A 20266-nucleotide genomic window follows, 5' to 3' on the forward strand; every position below is an offset into this window, starting at 1 on the left:
TATAATATTTACACCACACATTGCCCTTAGACATGATATCTCCACTGCCTCCAGCCACCTCTTGGCTGCAGCATTTACAACCCATATTTCACATCCATATAAGAGTGTTGGTACCACTATACTCTCGTGCATTCCCTTCTTTGCCTCCATAAATAACATTGTTTCCACAGTTACCTTAATGCACCACTCACCCTTTTTCCTTCATCATTTCTGTGGTTAACCTCATCCTTCATAAACCTATCTGCTGACAACTCAACTTCCAAATATTTGAAAACATTTACTTCTTACATTCTCCCTCCCTCCAATGTGATATCCAGTTTTTCTTTAAATAGTTTGATACCCTCATCACCTTACTCTTATCTATGTTCACTTTCAACTTTCTACCTTTACACACCCTCCCAAACTTGTCCACTATCCTTTGCAACATTCTTTTTAGAATCCCCCAAGAGCACAGTATCATCAGCAAAAAGTTACTGTGTCAACTCCCATTTTGTATTTTATTCCCCATAATTTAATCCCACTCCTCTGCCCAGCACCCTAGCATTTACTTCTTTTGCAACCTCGTCTATGAATATGTTAAACAACCATGGTGACATTACACATCCTTGTCTAAGACCTACTTTAACATAGGTGTGTCAGTTATGTTTGTTATACAGCCTCTCCTCACTTAAGGATGGAGTTTCATTCCTAAGACCATGTTGGTAAATGAATTTGTCACTAAGCAAGGAGCATGCTATAATGGTAGTGGGTTTATGTCATCCATCTTTGATATTGTTTTAATGTCATCTTTGCACCATTTATAACACTTTTAGTATATTTTTAAATTTCTATTCAGTAGTTTACAGTATATTTTAATAAACAGAATAGAGTAAATCAGCTCTAATATACATTATTTAGGTATGCATACTGATCAGAGAGCCCTTTGTAAGGCTGAGTCATAGGTAAACAAGCATGTCACTAAGTGAGGAGAGACTGTATTCTGCTTTAATTAAATGTAACTTATGTATGTTAAATGTTTGTTGTATTCCAGTAATGCTTTAGTTATATCTCTGTTAGAATTTAATATTGTAATTTTCTTTTTGTTTAAGGTTATTGTTGCAAGTTTGCTTTATAATATAATCAACAGGCTTTTGACTTGTAAATGTCAGTGTATTGAGTTCAGGATCACATTTAGTAAGCACTGAGAAAGAGAGTAAATTGAAATGAAAAATGGTAACAAGTATTCTTGTATACCTAAGTTAATAATATCCTGCTTATGGTCAGTTGCTTGTTAGCATGTTTGTATAAAAAAAATATTTTTATTCAGGATGTGCATGTTTATAGAGGGGCCACAGATATATCAGATCACTTTTAAGTTGTAGCTAGAGTTAGAGTAAAAGGTAGATGGGATACAAAGAAAATAGAATCAGCAAGTAAGAGAGAGGTGAAGGTTTTTTTTTTTTTTTTTTTTTTTTTTTTTTTTTTTTTTTTTTCAACAAGTCGGCCGTCTCCCACCGAGGCAGGGTGACCCAAAAAAGAAAGAAAATCCCCAAAAAGAAAATACTTTCATCATCATTCAACACTTTCACCACACTCGCACATTATCACTGTTTTTGCAGAGGTGCTCAGAATACAACAGTCTAGAAGCATAAACATATAAAGATACACAACATATCCCTCCAAACTGCCAATATCCCAAACCCCTCCTTTAAAGTGCAGGCATTGTACTTCCCATTTCCAGGACTCAAGTCCGACTATATGAAAATAACCGGTTTCCCTGAATCCCTTCACTAAATATTACCCTGCTCACACTCCAACAGATCGTCAGGTCCCAAGTACCATTCGTCTCCATTCACTCCTATCTAACACGCTCACGCACGCTTGCTGGAAGTCCAAGCCCCTTACCCACAAAACCTCCTTTACCCCCTCTCTCCAACCCTTTCGAGGACGACCCCTACCCCGCCTTCCTTCCCCTATAGATTTATATGCTTTCCATGTCATTCTACTGTGATCCATTCTCTCTAAATGACCAAACCACCTCAACAACCCCTCTTCTGCCCTCTGACTAATACTTTTATTAACTCCACACCTTCTCCTAATTTCCACACTCCGAATTTTCTGCATAATATTTACACCACACGTTGCCCTTAAACAGGACATCTCCGCTGCCTCCAACCGTCTCCTCGCTGCTGCATTTACCACCCAAGCTTCACACCCATATAAGAGTGTTGGTACTACTATACTTTCATACATTCCCTTCTTTGCCTCCATAGATAACGTTTTTTGACTCCACATATACCTCAACGCACCACTCACCTTTTTTCCCTCATCAATTCTATGATTAACCTCATCCTTCATAAATCCATCCGCCGACACGTCAACTCCCAAGTATCTGAAAACATTCACTTCTTCCATACTCCTCCTCCCCAATTTGATATCCAATTTTTCTTTATCTAAATCATTTGACACCCTCATCACCTTACTCTTTTCTATGTTCACTTTCAACTTTCTACCTTTACACACATTCCCAAACTCATCCACTAACCTTTGCAATTTTTCTTTAGAATCTCCCATAAGCACAGTATCATCAGCAAAAAGTAACTGTGTCAATTCCCATTTTGAATTTGATTCCCCATAATTTAATCCCACCCCTCTCCCAAACACCCTAGCATTTACTTCCTTTACAACCCCATCTATAAATATATTAAACAACCATGGTGACATTACACATCCCTGTCTAAGACCTACTTTTACCGGGAAGTAGTCTCCCTCTCTTCTACACACCCTAACCTGAGCCTCACTATCCTCATAAAAACTCTTTACAGCATTTAATAACTTACCACCTATTCCATATACTTGCAACATCTGCCACATTGCTCCTCTATCCACTCTATCATATGCCTTTTCTAAATCCATAAATGCAATAAAAACTTCCCTATCTTTATCTAAATACTGTTCACATATATGCTTCAATGTAAACACCTGATCTACACATCCCCTACCCACTCTAAAACCTCCTTGCTCATCCGCAATCCTACATTCTGTCTTACCTCTAATTCTTTCAATTATAACCCTACCGTACACTTTTCCTGGTATACTCAGTAAGCTTATTCCTCTATAATTTTTACAGTCTCTTTTGTCCCCTTTCCCTTTATATAAAGGGACTATACATGCTCTCTGCCAATCCCTAGGTACCTTCCCCTCTTTCATACATTTATTAAACAAAAGTACCAACCACTCCAACACTATATCCCCCCCTGCTTTTAACATTTCTGTCATGATCCCATCAGTTCCAGCTGCTTTACCCCCTTTCATTTTACGTAATGCCTCACGTACCTCCCCCACACTTACATTCTGCTCTTCTTCACTCCTAAAAGATGGTATACCTCCCTGACCAGTGCATGAAATTACTGCCTCTGTTTCTTCCTTAACATTTAAAAGTTCCTCAAAATATTCTCGCCATCTACCCAATACCTCCATCTCCCCATCTACTAACTCCCCTACTCTGTTTTTAACTGACAAATCCATATTTTCCCTAGGCTTTCTTAACTTGTTTAACTCACTCCAAAATTTTTTCTTATTTTCATTAAAATTTCTTGACAGTGCCTCTCCCACTCTATCATCTGCTCTCCTTTTGCACTCTCTCACCACTCTCTTTACCTTTCTTTTACTCTCCATATACTCTGCTCTTCTTATAACACTTCTGCTTTGTAAAAACCTCTCATAAGCTACCTTTTTCTCTTTTATCACACCCTTTACTTCATCATTCCACCAATCACTCCTCTTTCCTCCTGCCCCCACCCTCCTATAACCACAAACTTCTGCCCCACATTCTAATACTGCATTTTTAAAACTATTCCAACCCTCTTCAACCCCCCCACTACTCATCTTTGCACTAGCCCACCTTTCTGCCAATAGTCGCTTATATCTCACCCGAACTTCCTCCTCCCTTAGTTTATACACTTTCACCTCCCTCTTACTTGTTGTTGCCACCTTCCTCTTTTCCCATCTACCTCTTACTCTAACTGTAGCTACAACTAAATAATGATCCGATATATCAGTTGCCCCTCTATAAACATGTACATCCTGGAGCCTACCCATCAACCTTTTATCCACCAATACATAATCTAATAAACTACTTTCATTACGTGCTACATCATACCTTGTATATTTATTTATCCTCTTTTTCATAAAATATGTATTACTTATTACCAAATTTCTTTCTACACATAGCTCAATTAAAGGCTCCCCATTTACATTTACCCCTGGCACCCCAAATTTACCTACTACTCCCTCCATAACATTTTTACCCACTTTAGCATTAAAATCCCCAACCACCATTACTCTCACACTTGATTCAAAACTCCCCACGCATTCACTCAACATTTCCCAAAATCTCTCTCTCTCCTCTACACTTCTCTCTTCTCCAGGTGCATACACGCTTATTATAACCCACTTTTCACATCCAATCTTTATTTTACTCCACATAATCCTTGAATTAATACATTTATAGTCCCTCTTTTCCTGCCATAGCTTATCCTTCAACATTATTGCTACTCCTTCTTTAGCTCTAACTCTATTTGAAACCCCTGACCTAATCCCATTTATTCCTCTCCACTGAAACTCTCCCACCCCCTTCAGCTTTGTTTCACTTAAAGCCAGGACATCCAGCTTCTTCTCATTCATAACATCCACAATCATCTCTTTCTTATCTGCACAACATCCACGCACATTCAGACTTCCCACTTTGACAATTTTCTTCTTCTTATTCTTTTTAGTAATCTTTACAGGAAAAGGGGTTACTAGCCCATTGTTCCCGGCATTTTAGTTGACTTTTACAACACGCATGGCTTACGGAGGAAAGATTCTTATTCCACTTCCCCATGGATATAAAAGGAAAATTAATAAGACCAAGAACTATTAAGATAAAATCAAAGAAAACTCAGATGAGTGTGTATAAATAAATGTGTACATGTATGTGTAGTGTGACCTAAGTGTAAGTAGAAGTAGCAAGACATGCCTGTAATCTTGCATATTTATGAGACAGACAAAAGACATCAGCAATCCTACCATCATGTAAAACAATCACAGGCTTCGTTTTACACTCACTTGGCAGGACGGTAGTACCTCCCTGGGTGGTTGCTGTTAGGCAGTTAGGGTAAGCTATAAATGACTATTGCTAGATAAATGGGCTAGTAAGAGTATAAGCAATGGGGTCAAAGATGTATGGGGTAGGTTTAAGAATGTAGTGTTAGTGTTCAGCAGAAGTTTGTGGTTACAGGAAAGTGGTTGCGGGAAGGAAGAGGAGTGATTGGTGGAATGATGATGTAAAAAGAGTAGTAAGGGAGAAAAAGCTAGCATATGAGAAGTTTTTACAAAGTAGAAGTGATGCAAAGAGAGAAGAGTATATGGAGAGAAAAAGAGAGGTTAAGAGAGTGGTGAAGCAGTGTAAAAAGAGAGCAAATGAGAGAGTGGGTGAGATGTCAACAAATTTTGTTGAAAATAAGAAAAAGCTTTGGAGTGAGATAAATAAGTTGAGGAAGCCTAGGGAACAAATGGATTTTACAGTTAAAAATAGGAGAGGAGAGTTATTAAGTGGAGAGTTAGAGGTATTGGGAAGATGGAAGGAATATTTAGAGGAATTGTTAAATGTTGATGAAGATAAGGGAAGCTGTGATTTTGTGTATAGGGCAAGGGGGAATAACTTCTTACAGGAATGAGGAAGAGCCAGTTGTGAGTGTAGAGGAAGTTCATGAGGCAGTGGGTAGAATGAAAGGGGGTAAGGCAGCTGGGATTGATGGGATAAAGATAGAAATGTTAAAAGCAGGTGGGAATATAGTTTTAGAGTGGTAGGTGCTATTATTTAGTAAATGTATGAAAGAGGGTAAAGTACCTAGGGATTGGCAGAGAGCATGCATAGTTCCTTTGTATAAAGGCAAAGGGGACAAAAGAGAGTGCAAAAATTATAGGGGAAGAAGTCTGTAGAGTATACCTGGTAGTGTATGATAGTCATTATTGAAGGATTTAAGAGTAAGACAGAGTAGGATAGCAGATGAACAAGGAGGCTTTAGGAAGAGTAGGGAGTATGTAGACCAAGTGTTTACAGTGAAACATATAGGTGAACAGTATTTAGATAACCGTGAAGAGGTTTTTGTGACATTTATGGATTTGGAAAATGCGTGTGACAGAGTGAATAGCGGGGCGATGTTGCAGGACGTAGGTTACTGAAAGCAGTGAAGAGTTTTTACGAGGTTAGTGAGGCTCAGGTTAGAGTGTGTAGGAGAGAGGGAGATTATATCCCAGTAAAAGCAGGCCTTAGACAAGGATGTGTGATGTCACCTTGCTTGTTCAATATATTTATAGATGGGGTTGTAAGAGAAGTGAATGCGAGGGCCTTGGCAAGATGTGTGGGGTTAAAAGATAAAGAATCTGACACAAAGTGGGAGTTGTCACAGTTGCTCTTTGCTGATGACACTGTGCTTATGGGTGATTCTGAAGAGAAGTTACAGAGGTTGGTGGGTGAATTTGGTACGGTATGTAAAAGAAGAAAATTAAAAGTGAATATAGGAAAGAGTAAGGTGACGAAGATAAAAAGATTAGGTGATGAAAGATTACATATCAGATTGCAGGGAGAGAGTATGGAGGAGGTGAATGTATTCAGATATTTGTGAGTGGACATGTCAGCAGATGGGTCTGTGAAGGATGAGGTGAATCATAGAATTGATCAGGGGAAAAGGGTGAGTGGTGCACTTAGGAGTCTGTGGAGACAAAGAACTTTGTCCGTGGAAGCAAAGAGGGGAATGTACGAGAGTATAGTTATACCAACACTTATATGGGTGTGAAGCATGAGTGGTGAATGTTGCAACGAGGAGAAGGCTGGAGGCAGTGGAAATGTCATGTCTGAGGGCATTGTGTGCTGTGAATTTAATGCAGATTTTATTGTTTGGAAATTAGGAGGAGGTGCAAGATTACCAAAACTATTATCCAGAGGGCTGAGGAGGGGTTGCTGAGGCGGTTCAGACACATAGAGAGAATGGAACGAAACAGAATGACTTTGAGAGTATAAATCTGTAGAGGAGGGAGGGAGGGGTAGGGATCAGCCTAAGAAAGGCTGGAGGAAGGGGAGTAAAGGAGGTTTTGTGTGCGGGGGCTTGCCCTTCCAGCAAGCATGCGTGAGCGTATTTGATAGGAGTGAATGGAGACAAATGGTTTTTAATACTTGGCGTGCTGTTGGAGTGTGAGCAAAGTATCATTTATGAAGGGATTCAGGGAAACCGACAGGCCAGACTCGAATCCTGGAGATTGGAAATACAGTGTCTGCACTCTGAATGAGGGGTGTTACTGTTGCAGTTTTATAACTGTAGTGTAAAGCACCCCCCTGAAAGACAGTGATAGAGTGAATGATGAAAGTTTTTCTTTTTCAGGCCACCCTGCCTTGGTGGGAATCGGCTGATGTGTTAATAAAAAAAAATGAATCCACTGTGCTGGAAACTATTCCTCTAATATGTGCACTCACATTTCTTTTAATTATAACTTGTTAAAACTGTAATTAATGCTTCCCAAACAGTTGCAGTGCAAGCCGTAGTGATGCTTCTGCTTCATTGGGACGGAATGAGCGAGATCACCGTATGCGAGAAAAGGAGAATAGCGAAATATCTGCCATGCAGAAACGACTAAATAAGACAAGTACTAGAGTTTCAGCTATCAACGAAGGGTCAAGGCATGGCCATGAGAAAGGGGCGGTTAAGAAGCAGCCACAGGTACTTTTCGTATTAGTCTCTTCACCGGAACTAAATCATACAGAAACAGTTTAAAGATATAATATACTCTGCAGTATAATAAAATTAGTGTGTTAGGCAATGTTATGATGAAGACATTGATGAATATTAAGTGAATGTAGAATATTTCTTGACAGCAGACATTTTATCAACAAATGCATTACTTATTCACTTGTCATTCCAGATTTTTATGTACTGGTGTATAGGAGGTAGTTATTATGTTTACCTTGCTTTAAAGCATTACAAAGCTTTTACTTATAAAAAAATTATTTTGTCACTTTTTTGCACAAAGAGTGTAGTTTAAGACAAATTGTTTTAAGTAAAAAGCATTGTCATACAAATGCATGGACGAGACATTGAGAAGGCAAACATGAGAAAGAACAAGAACTGTGTAATAGAAGTGAGAGAGCCAGTGAACGTACCATACAGTCCACATCTGGGTACACATGTTTTGTATTTTATTCAACAGTACTTCATTATAGTTAAATAGTTTTCATTAAAATGAGATTGCTTCTCTCTTATTTTAATGGTGTCATTATTAATCAGTTTACTTTTCAGAGGGGCAAGGAGGAAGATACCTAATTATTTAGTATAGGAATGTAGAAATAAATTTTATTTCGTTTTTTAAATGTTAACTTAATTTTTTCACTTGACACAATTTTGTGTCTTCTGCTATTTTTGATAATAAAACATAAATATAGACAACTGAGTATACCTGGAGTTTATCTGGAGTTTATCGGGATCAACACTCCCACGGCCCGGTCTGTGACCAGGCCTCATGGTGGATCGGCCTGATCAACCAGGCTGTTACTGCTGGCCGCACGTAATCCAATATACGAACCACAGCCCGGCTGGTCAGGTACTGACTTTAGGTGCTTGTCCAGTGCCTATTTGAAGACAGCCAGGGGTCTATTGGTAATCCCCCTGATGCATGCTGGGAGGCAGTTGAACAGTCTTGGGCCTCTGACACTTACTGTGTTGTCTCTTATCGTGCTAGTGGTACCTCTGGTTTTCACTGGGGGGATGTTGCACCGTCTGCCGAGTCATTTGCTTTCGTAGGGAGTGATTTTCATGTACAAGTTTGGTACTAGGCCCTCTAGGATTTTCCAGGTGTATATAATCATGTTTCTCTCACTCCTGCATTTTAGGGAGTACAGGTTTAGGAACTTCAAGCATTCCCAGTAATTGAGGTGGGTTATTGCAGTTATGCATCTGTGAGTCATTGGAGAATTTACCCCATCAAACCTCAAAGAATGTGTGTCAATCACTTCCTAGACATTTAAAAGATGTCCTTAAGAATAAAGGACGACTTATTTTGTGGTCATGATTTTCGAGGGTGACAACATACTTTAATTTAATACCAAGTGCTGTAACTTATTAATTTTGTATTTGTATATGTAAAATAATGTAATTATTTTCACATAGGCTCTTTGGGAAGAAGGCAGCTCTACTATAGACCCACGAGTTTCAGAAGTGTTGGCAATGCAAGAAGAACTGAAGCAAAAGAAGAATGCTTTGGAGGCTCTCATGAAACGCATGGGAAAGTCCTCTTCACTAAACATGGACAACATATCAGACAACATCTCTGATAATGTATCTGAGACGTCTGACAGATTGGATGGTGGTAATGGTACAGCTGCCACTTGGGGTACAACTGGATTACATGACTATTCTGATAACCACTATCAACATTCTAGGTATGACTCCTACTGTGTTTACATTTGCTACATATCAAGTCCCAACCTGATCATGGTTTAGGATGTAATGAAAGGTCATCCAATGGCTTATTTTTTCAAACTCTTAATTTGCAAACTTGCAAGTTATTTGATGTATTGTAATTACAAAATCAAAGATAATGGCCCTTTTACCTCGCATATCGGTCGAAGTTGGACCGTCGTAAGCTCCCCTCTCCTATGTGCAGGTTATTTGTGTAAAATGAAAGATATTTTCCATATATTGGCAGACATATAAGAGATAATTCTTGTTTTTCTCAGTAGAGAAGAGATTTCTTGTTGAAGTATACAGTGGACCCCCGGTTAACGAACTTTTTTCATTCCAGTAGTATGTTCAGGTGCCAGTACTGACCGAATTTTTTCCCATAAGGAATATTGTGAAGTAGATTAGTCCATTTCAGACCCCCAAACATACACGTACAAACGCACTTACATAAATACACTTACATAATTGGTCGCATTTGGAGGTGATCGTTAAGCGGGGGTCCACTGTATTCATCTAAAAGGAGTGTAAAATTATTTAGGAAGTTAGTGTCAAAAATCCTTAGTAGTAAGGTGGTAGACAGCAACCGCCCAGGGAGGTACTACCATCCTACCAAATAAGTGTAAAACGGAAACCTGTAATTGTTTTACATGATGGTAGGATTGCTGGTGTCTTTTTCTGTCTCATAAACATGGAAGTTGTAGCTACACTGAGAGTAAAAGGTAGATGGGATACAAGGAGAATAGAAGCATCAGAGAAGAGAGAGGTGAAGGTTTATAAACTAAAAGAGGAGGCAGTTAGGGTAAGATATAAACAGCTATTGGAGGATAGATGGGCTAATGAGAGCATAGGCAATGGGGTTGAAGAGGTATGGGGTAGGTTTAAAAATGTAGTGTTAGAGTGTTCAGCAGAAGTTTGTGGTTACAGGAAAGTGGGTGCGGGAGGGAAGAGGAGCGATTGGGGGAATGATGATGTAAAGAAAGTAGCAAGGGAGAAAAAGTTAGCATATGAGAAGTTTTTACAAAGTAGAAGTGATGCAAGGAGGGAAGAGTATATGGAGAAAAAGAGAGAGGTTAAGAGAGTGGTGAAGCAATGTAAAAAGAGAGCAAATGAGAGAGTGGGTGAGATGTTATCAACAAATTTTGTTGAAAATAAGAAAAAGTTTTGGAGTGAGATTAACAAGTTAAGGAAGCCTAGAGAACAAATGGATTTGTCAGTTAAAAATAGGAGAGGAGAGTAAGATGGAGAATAGGATAGCAGATGAACAAGGAGGCTTTAGGAAAGGTAGGGGGTGTGTGGACCAGGTGTTTACAGTGAAACATATAAGTGAACAGTATTTAGATAAGGCTAAAGAGGTCTTTGTGGCATTTATGGATTTGGAAAAGGCGTATGACAGGGTGGATAGGGAGGCAATGTGGCAGATGTTGCAAGTGTATGGTGTAGGAGGTAGGTTACTGAAAGCAGTGAAGAGTTTTTACAAGGATAGTGAGGCTCAAGTTAGAGTATGTAGGAAAGAGGGAAATTATTTCCCAGTAAAAGTAGGCCTTAGACAAGGATGTGTGATGTCACCGTGGTTGTTTAATATATTTATAGATGGGGTTGTAAGAGAAGTAAATGCGAGGGTCTTGGCAAGAGGCGTGGAGTTAAAAGATGAAGAATCACACATAAAGTGGGAGTTGTCACAGTTGCTCTTTGCTGATGACACTGTGCTCTTGGGAGATTCTGAAGAGAAGCTGCAGAGATTGGTGGATGAATTTGGTAGGGTGTTCAAAAGAAGAAAATTAAAGGTGAATACAGGAAAGAGTAAGGTTATGAGGATAACAAAAAGATTAGGTGATGAAAGATTGGATATCAGATTGGAGGGAGAGAGTATGGAGGAGGTGAATGTATTCAGATATTTGGGAGTGGACGTGTCAGCGGATGGGTCCATGAAAGATGAGGTGAATCATAGAATTGATGAGGGGAAAAGAGTGAGTGGTGCACTTAGGAGTCTTTGGAAACAAAGAACTTTGTCCTTGGAGGCAAAGAGGGGAATGTATGAGAGTATAGTTTTACCAACGCTCTTATATGGGTGTGAAGCATGGGTGATGAATGTTGCAGCGAGGAGAAGGCTGGAGGCAGTGGAGATGTCATGTCTGAGGGCAATGTGTGGTGTGAATATAATGCAGAGAATTTGTAGTTTGGAAGTTAGGAGGAGGTGCGGGATTACCAAAACTGTTGTCCAGAGGGCTGAGGAAGGGTTGTTGAGGTGGTTAGGACATGTAAAGAGAATGGAGCGAAACAGAATGACTTCAAGAGTGTATCAGTCTGTAGTGGAAGGAGGGCGGGGTAGGGGTCGGCCTAGGAAAGGTTGGAGAGAGGGGGTAAAGGAGGTTTTGTGTGCGAGGGGCTTCGACTTCCAGCAGGCATGCGTGAGCCTGTTTGATAGGAGTGAATGGAGACGAATGGTTTTTAATACTTGACGTGCTGTTGGAGTGTGAGCAAAGTAACATTTATGAAGGGGTTCAGGGAAACCGGCAGGCCGGACTTGAGTCCTGGAGATGGGAAGTACAGTGCTTGCACTCTGAAGGAGGGGTGTTAATGTTGCAGTTTAAAAACTGTAGTGTAAAGCACCCTTCTGGCAAGACAGTGATGGAGTGAATGATGGTGTAAGTTTTTCTTTTTCGGGCCACCCTGCCTTGGTGGGAATCGGCCAGTGTGATAATAAATAAAATAGTTATTAAGTGGAGAGTTAGAGGTATTGGGAAGATGGAGGGAATATTTTGAGGAATTGTTAAATGTTGATGAAGATAGGGAAGCTGTGATTTCATGTATAGGGCAAGGAGGAATAACATCTTGTAGGAGTGAGGAAGAGCCAGTTGTGAGTGTGGGGGAAGTTCGTGAGGCAGTAGGTAAAATGAAAGGGGGTAAGGCAGCCGGGATTGATGGGATAAAGATAGAAATATTAAAAGCAGGTGGGGATATAGTTTTGGAGTAGTTGGTGCAATTATTTAATACATGTATGGAAGAGGGTAAGGTACCTTGGGATTGGCAGAGAGCATGCATAGTTCCTTTGTATAAAGGCAAAGGGGATAAAAGAGAGTGCAAAAATTATAGGGGGATAAGTCTGTTGAGTATACCTGGTAAAGTGTATGGTAGAGTTATTATTGAAAGAATTAAGAGTAAGACGGAGAATAGGATAGCAGATGAACAAGGAGGCTTTAGGAAAGGTAGGGGGTGTGTAGACCAGGTGTTTACAGTGAAACATATAAGTGAACAGTATTTAGATAAGGCTAAAGAGGTCTTTGTGGCATTTATGGATTTGGAAATGGCGTATGACAGGGTGGATAGGGGGGCAATGTGGCAGATGTTGCAGGTGTATGGTGTAAGAGGTAGGTTACTGAAAGCAGTGAAGAGTTTTTACAAGGATAGTGAGGCTCAAGTTAGAGTATGTAGGAAAGAGGGAAATTATTTCCCAGTAAAAGTAGGCCTTAGACAAGGATGTGTGATGTCACCGTGGTTGTTTAATATATTTATAGATGGGGTTGTAAGAGAAGTAAATGCGAGGGTCTTGGCAAGAGGCGTGGAGTTAAAAGATGAAGAATCACACATAAAGTGGGAGTTGTCACAGTTGCTCTTTGCTGATGACACTGTGCTCTTGGGAGATTCTGAAGAGAAGCTGCAGAGATTGGTGGATGAATTTGGTAGGGTGTTCAAAAGAAGAAAATTAAAGGTGAATACAGGAAAGAGTAAGGTTATGAGGATAACAAAAAGATTAGGTGATGAAAGATTGGATATCAGATTGGAGGGAGAGAGTATGGAGGAGGTGAATGTATTCAGATATTTGGGAGTGGACGTGTCAGCGGATGGGTCCATGAAAGATGAGGTGAATCATAGAATTGATGAGGGGAAAAGGGTGAGCAGTGCACTTAGGAGTCTGTGGAGACAAAGAACTTTGTCCTTTAAGGCAAAGAGGGGAATGTATGAGAGTATAGTTTTACCAACGCTCTTATATGGGTGTGAAGCATGGGTGATGAATGTTGCAGCGAGGAGAAGGCTGGAGGCAGTGGAGATGTCATGTCTGAGGGCAATGTGTGGTGTGAATATAATGCAGAGAATTCGTAGTTTGGAAGTTAGGAGGAGGTGCGGGATTACCAAAACTGTTGTCCAGAGGGCTGAGGAAGGGTTTTTGAGGTGGTTCGGACACGTAGAGAGAATGGAGCGAAACAGAGTGACTTCAAGAGCGTATCAGTCTGTAGTGGAAGGAAGGCGGGGTAGGGGTCGGCCTAGGAAAGGTTGGAGGGAGGGGGTAAAGGAGGTTTTGTGTGTGAGGGGCTTGGACTTCAAGCAGGCATGCGTGAGCGTGTTTGATAAGAGTGAATGGAGACAAATGGTTTTTAATACTTGACGTGCTGTTGGAGGGTGAGCAAAGTAACATTTATGAAGGGGTTCAGGGAAACCGGCAGGCCGGACTTGAGTCCTGGAGATGGGAAGTACAGTGCCTGCACTCTGAAGGAGGGGTGTTAATGTTACAGTGATGGAGTGGATGATGGTGAAAGTTTTTCTTTTTCGGGCCACCCTGCCTTGGTGGGAATCGGCCAGTGTGATAATAAAAAAAAAAAAAAAAAAATGCAAGATTTCTGGTATGTCTTGCTGGTTCTACTTGGGCATAGGTCACACTACACATACATGTACAAGCATATATAAACACACCCCTCGTGGTTTTCTTCTATTTTCGTGTTAGTTGTTCTTATTCTTGTTCAAATCCTCTTATCTCCATGGGAAAGTGGAATAGAATTCTTCCTCTGTAAGCCATGTGTGTTGTAAGAGGCTGCTAAAATGCCAGGAGCAAGGGGCTAGTAACCCCTTCTCCTGTATACATTACTGAAGTTAATAAGGTAATTTTTTTTTCTTTTTGGGTCGCCCTACTTCGGTTGGATATGGCCAGTTTGTTGAAAGAAGAACAATGTAAAATATTCAATAACTTTACAACACTTAAAATTTTGGAAAGTTCCCAGACACAATGGAGAGCTGCAGAGCTCATGGAGGATGTAAACAAACAGTGGTGTGCGGAGGTCGTATTAGTGAGTCAAGTGGAGAAGGGAGCCATATAACAAGTTTTGGTAATAATTTGAAATGATTGTATTAACAAAATGTCGTAAGGCGAAACGCTATTGAGCGGGACCCTTATGTATGGGGTATGGGTATGGGTATGGGGTGCATAATAAACATATTAAACTAACTTCTTAGGGTCACCCTAAGGAAATGTTAAAAAAAAAAGTCTTAGCATTTTCACCATTTTTTCTTTTTAACCCTTAAACTGTCCAAACGTAGATCTACATTTTTTTCAACATTTGAAAGTATGTAAAAAAATATAGATCTTTTTTTTTTACATTTGAAAACTTGTAAAAAAACTTGATCTACTTTTTTTTTTTGCTGTATTTGAAAATATGTAAAAAAAAAAGTAGATCTACTTTTGGAGCACTCCGCATGTGAACGTAAATCTGTTTGGACAGTTTAAGGGTTAATATGCTAGCCGTCTCCCACTGAGGCAGGGTGACCCAAAAAAGAAACACTTTCCCCATCATTCAACACTTTTTCCATCATTCACACATAATCACTGTCTTTGCAGAGGTGTCCGAATATGACAGTTTAGATGTCACTCCAAACAGCCAGTATCTCAAGCCCCTCCTTTAAAGTGCATGTGTTGTACTTTTTACCTCCAGGACTCAAGTCCAGCTAACTGGTTTCCCTAAATCCCTTCACAAAATATTACCCTGCTCAAACTCCAACAGCTCATTAGGTCCCAAAAACCATTCACCTCCATTTACTATTATCTAACATGCTCACTCATGCCTGCTGTACGTCCAGGCTCCTTGCACACAAAACCTCTGTAACCCTTAAACTGTCCAAACAGATCTATGTTCACATGCGTAGTGCTCCAAAAGTAGATCTACGTTTTTTTTTACATATTTTCAAATATAACAAAAAACGTAGATCTAAGTTTTTTTTTACACATTTTCATTTTTTTTTTTTCCAACAAGTCGGCCGTCTCCCACCGAGGCAGGGTGACCCAAAAAAGAAAGAAAATCCCCAAAAAAGAAAATACTTTCATCATCATTCAACACTTTCACCACACTCACACATTATCACTGTTTTTGCAGAGGTGCTCAGAATACAACAGTTTAGAAGCATACACATATAAAGATACACAACATATCCCTCCAAACTGCCAATATCCCAAACCCCTCCTTTAACCCTTTCAGGGTCCAAGACCCAAATCTGGAGTCACGCACCAGTGTCCAAGAATTTTCAAAAAAAAAATTTGTTATTTTTTCTTATGAAATCGTAGAGAATCTTTTTGTGAAGGTAATAAAACAAAAAGTACGAAATTTGGTGGAAAATTGACGAAATTATGCTCTCGCGAATTTTGATGTGTCAGCGATATTTACGAATCGGCGATTTTGCCGACTTTGACTCCCATTTTAGGCCAATTACATTATTCCAATCAACCAAATTCTTAGCTATTTCACTAGTATTACTTCTATTCTATCGATTGAGCACAAGAAATCGCCAAGTCAACTGTTTCAACTACAAAATAAAGTGATCGGAAATTGTTAATTTGGCCAATTTAACACAAAGTTCAAAATATTCCAATTTCAAAATAGGGTCCAGAATGAACAATGTAGGCATTCCTGGCACTAAACTAACATTTTCTCTGTTCATTAGTTATGTTTTGAGGCTTTACAAATAAATTCCATTTTGATTTTTTATTCACATAATGAATTTTTATTCACACCAAAAAATAGAAGATTTACTGTTATGCAATACTGTAATAATTGTATAAATATCATCACCATATTTGTGAATGTATATTAGACCCACCAGCTGGCGTGTATTAGACGTGTGAGGTCGTTTATTTACTCTTGAATATCGGCAAAAATTTAACATTTCTGCTACTTTGAGCTCAGTTTCAAGCCATTTCCAGTGCTAAAACCAATCAAAATCATCTCTATTTCTGTAATATGTCTTCCATTCTATCAAATGAGACCAAGAAATCGCAAATACAACTATAAAAAACATACGAAAAAACACTGCAAAGTTGCTGTTTTAATCGAAAAATCATGATTTCATTTTTTTTCTCTCATTATACACAGTGTGCTGCAGGATCTGTTTTATGTGGTGCACACATACCACATAGATGTATTCTCTCATATCTAGGCCCAAATGTACCACTCACAGTTTATCAGAGTGAGCTGAGCTCATGGCGTAGATCTACGGTTTGGACCCTGAACGTAAAGCCGTAGATCTACGGGACGGACCCTGAAAGGGTTAAAGTGCAGGCATTGTACTTCCCATTTCCAGGACTCAAGTCCGACTATATGAAAATAACCAGTTTCCCTGAATCCCTTCACTAAATATTACCCTGCTCACACTCCAACAGATCGTCAGGTCCCAAGTACCATTCGTCTCCATTCACTCCTACCTAACACGCTCACGCATGCTTGCTGGAAGTCCAAGCCCCTCGCCCACAAACCTCCTTTACCCCCCTCTCTCCAACCCTTTCGAGGACGACCCCTACCCCTCCTTCCTTCCCCTATAGATTTATATGCTTTCCATGTCATTCTACTTTGATCCATTCTCTCTAAATGACCAAACCACCTCAACAACCCCTCTTCTGCCCTCTGACTAATGCTTTTATTATAAAAACTCCACATCTTTTCCTAATTTCCACACTGCGAATTTTCTGCATAATATTTACGTTTTCAAATGTAAAAAAAAAAAATCTACATTTTTTTACATACTTTCAAATGTTGAAAAAACGTAGATCTACGTTTGGACAGTTTAAGGGTTAACCTCCTCCAAGTCAGTCTGTTTTGCTCCATCCTCTCTAAATGATCAAACTGCCTCAATAACCCCTCTTCAGCCCTCTGAATAATACTTCTAGTAACTCCACACCTCCTCCTAATTTCCACACTACGAATTCTCTGCATAATATTTACACAACGCATTGCCCTTAGATACGACATCTCCACTGCCTCCAGCCTCCTCCTCACTGCAGCATTCACAACATATGGTTCACACCCATATAAGTGTGTTGGTACCACTATACTCTCGAACATTTCCTTCTTTGCTTCTATGGATATGTTTTTTCTCTCCATCGACACCTCAGTGCACCATTCACTTTTTTTCCCTGCATCATTTCTGTGGTTAAGCTTGTCTTTCATAAACCCTTGTTCTAATAAATCTACTCCCAAATATCAGAACACATCACTTCTTCCATACTCCCACCCTCCAGTGTGATATCCAGCTTTTCTTTACCTAACATGTTTGTTACCCTCATCACCATACTCTTATCTATGTTCACTTTCAAGATTGTTTGCACATCCTTCCAAATTTGCTTACTAATCTTTGCAACATTTCTTTAGAATCTCCCAAAAGTACAATCTCATCAGCAAAAAGTATTTGTGACAATTCTCTTATTGTATTTGATTCTCCATAATATAATCCCATTCCTTTCCTCAACACCCTAGCATTTACTTCTTTTACAACTCCATCTATAAAGATGTTAAATAACCATGGTGACATTACACACCCCTGCCTTAAACCTTCTTTTACTGGGAAGTAATCTCCCAGTCTCCGACGTACCCTAACCTGAGCTTCGCTGTCCTCATAAAAATTCTTTACAGCATTTAGTAACTTATTACCTATTCCATACACTTGGAACATATGCCATATTGCTCCCCTTCCACTGTATCATATGCCTCTTCCAAATCCATAAATGCAATGAGAACAGCCCTTCCTTTATATAAAATATTGTTCACTTATATGCTTCTATGTAAACACTTGATCTACACATCCCCTACCCATTCTAAAGCCTCTTTGTTCATCTGCAATCCTGCTCTGTCTTACCTCTTATAATTTTTACATTCTCTCTTGTCCCGCTTTTCCTTATATAAAGGAATTGTACACTCTCTGCCAATCCCTGGGTACCTTTCCCTCTTTCAAACATTTATTGAGCAAAAGTACCAACCACTCCAACACTATATCCCCTCTGCTTTCAACATTTCAAAGTTTATTCTCTATAAGGATTACAATGCTGAGTTTTCAGAATTTGGTTATTGTGTGGTTTACATGTAGTAAAATAATAATTACAGAGTGTACCACTAGAACACCTAGCATGGCTAGGCATTTCAGGCAGACTTAAATTAAATCTTAAGTTTAAAATATTACAAAAATTATGAGGTAAGTTGGTATTATGGCTAAGTGACTAAATACTAGTTTGTGAGTTTAGCAATGTGAATGCTTTTGTTTTGGCATTATACATAGTTTCATTTGATACCCTCATCACCTTACTCTTTTCTATGTTCACAATAATAACAGCCTTGACCCGCAGACTACCTACACGAGAGACCTCACTCACCCAGGTCGCCCAGGAAGCTCTGGCCAGAATATAAATATTATGCAGAAAATTCGGAGTGTGGAAATTAGGAGAAGGTGTGGAGTTAATAAAAGCATTAGTCAGAGGGCAGAAGAGGGGTTGTTGAGGTGGTTTGGTCATTTAGAGAGAATGGATCAAAGTAGAATGACATGGAAAGCATATAAATCTATAGGTGAAGGAAAGAGGGGTAGGGGTCGTCCTCGAAAGGCTTGGAAAGAGGGGGTAAAGGAGGTTTTGTGGGTGAGGGGCTTGGACTTCCAGCAAGCGTGCATGAGCGTGTTAGATAGGAGTGAATGGAGACGAATGATACTTGGGACCTGACAATCTGTTGGAGTGTGAGCAGGGTAATATTTAGTGAAGGGATTCAGGGAAACCGGTTATTTTCATATAGTCGGACTTGAGTCCTGGAAATGGGAAGTACAATGCCTGCACTTTAACCCTTTCAGGGTCCAAGGCCCAAATCTGGAGTCACGCACCAGTGTCCAAGAATTTTCAAAAAAAAAATTTGTTATTTTTTCTTATGAAATCGTAGAGAATCTTTTTGTGAAGGTAATAAAACAAAAAGTACGAAATTTGGTGGAAAATTGACGAAATTATGCTCTCGCGAATTTTGATGTGTCAGCGATATTTACGAATCGGCGATTTTGCCGACTTTGACTCCCATTTTAGGCCAATTACATTATTCCAATCAACCAAATTCTTAGCTATTTCACTAGTATTACTTCTATTCTATCGATTGAGCACAAGAAATCGCCAAGTCAACTGTTTCAACTACAAAATAAAGTGATCGGAAATTGTTAATTTGGCCAATTTAACACAAAGTTCAAAATATTCCAATTTCAAAATAGGGTCCAGGATAAACAGTGTAGGCATTCCTGGCACTAAACTAACATTTCCTCTGTTCATTAGTCATGTTTTGAGGCTTTACAAATAAATTCCATTTTGATTTTTTATTCACATAATGAATTTTTATTCACACCAAAAAATAGAAGATTTACTGCTATGCAATACTGTAATAATTGTATAAATATCATCACCATATTTGTGAATGTATATTAGACCCACCAGCTGACGTGTATTAGACGTGTGAGGTCGTTTGTTTACTGTTGAATATCGGCAAAAATTTAACATTTCCGCTACTTTGAGCTCAGTTTCAAGCCATTTCCAGTGCTAAAAAAAATCAAAATCATCTCTATTTCTGTAATATGTCTTCCATTCTATCAAATGAGACCAAGAAATCGCAAATACAACTATAAAAAACATACGAAAAAACACTGCAAAGTTGCTGTTTTAATCGAAAAATCATGATTTCAGTTTTTTTCTCTCATTATACACAGTGTGCTGCAGGATCTGTTTTATGTGGTGCACACAT

General features: G+C 39.3%; 1 protein-coding gene across 5 annotated transcripts in view; it reads left to right on the forward strand.

Annotated features, from left to right (window-relative positions):
- Positions 1-20266, forward strand: part of LOC128706599 (uncharacterized) — a 482754-nt gene that overhangs the window by 53731 nt on the left and 408757 nt on the right. For all 5 annotated transcript variants that reach the window (XM_070090188.1, XM_070090200.1, XM_070090197.1 and 2 more), the window contains exons 4-5: positions 7547-7739; positions 9183-9454. In XM_070090188.1, the coding sequence (XP_069946289.1) occupies positions 7547-7739; positions 9183-9454 (465 nt within the window). The remainder of the gene's footprint in view (positions 1-7546; positions 7740-9182; positions 9455-20266) is intronic.

The sequence above is a fragment of the Cherax quadricarinatus genome, chromosome 3, assembly GCF_038502225.1.
Source record: "Cherax quadricarinatus isolate ZL_2023a chromosome 3, ASM3850222v1, whole genome shotgun sequence".
NCBI classification, from domain to species: Eukaryota; Metazoa; Arthropoda; class Malacostraca; order Decapoda; family Parastacidae; genus Cherax; species Cherax quadricarinatus.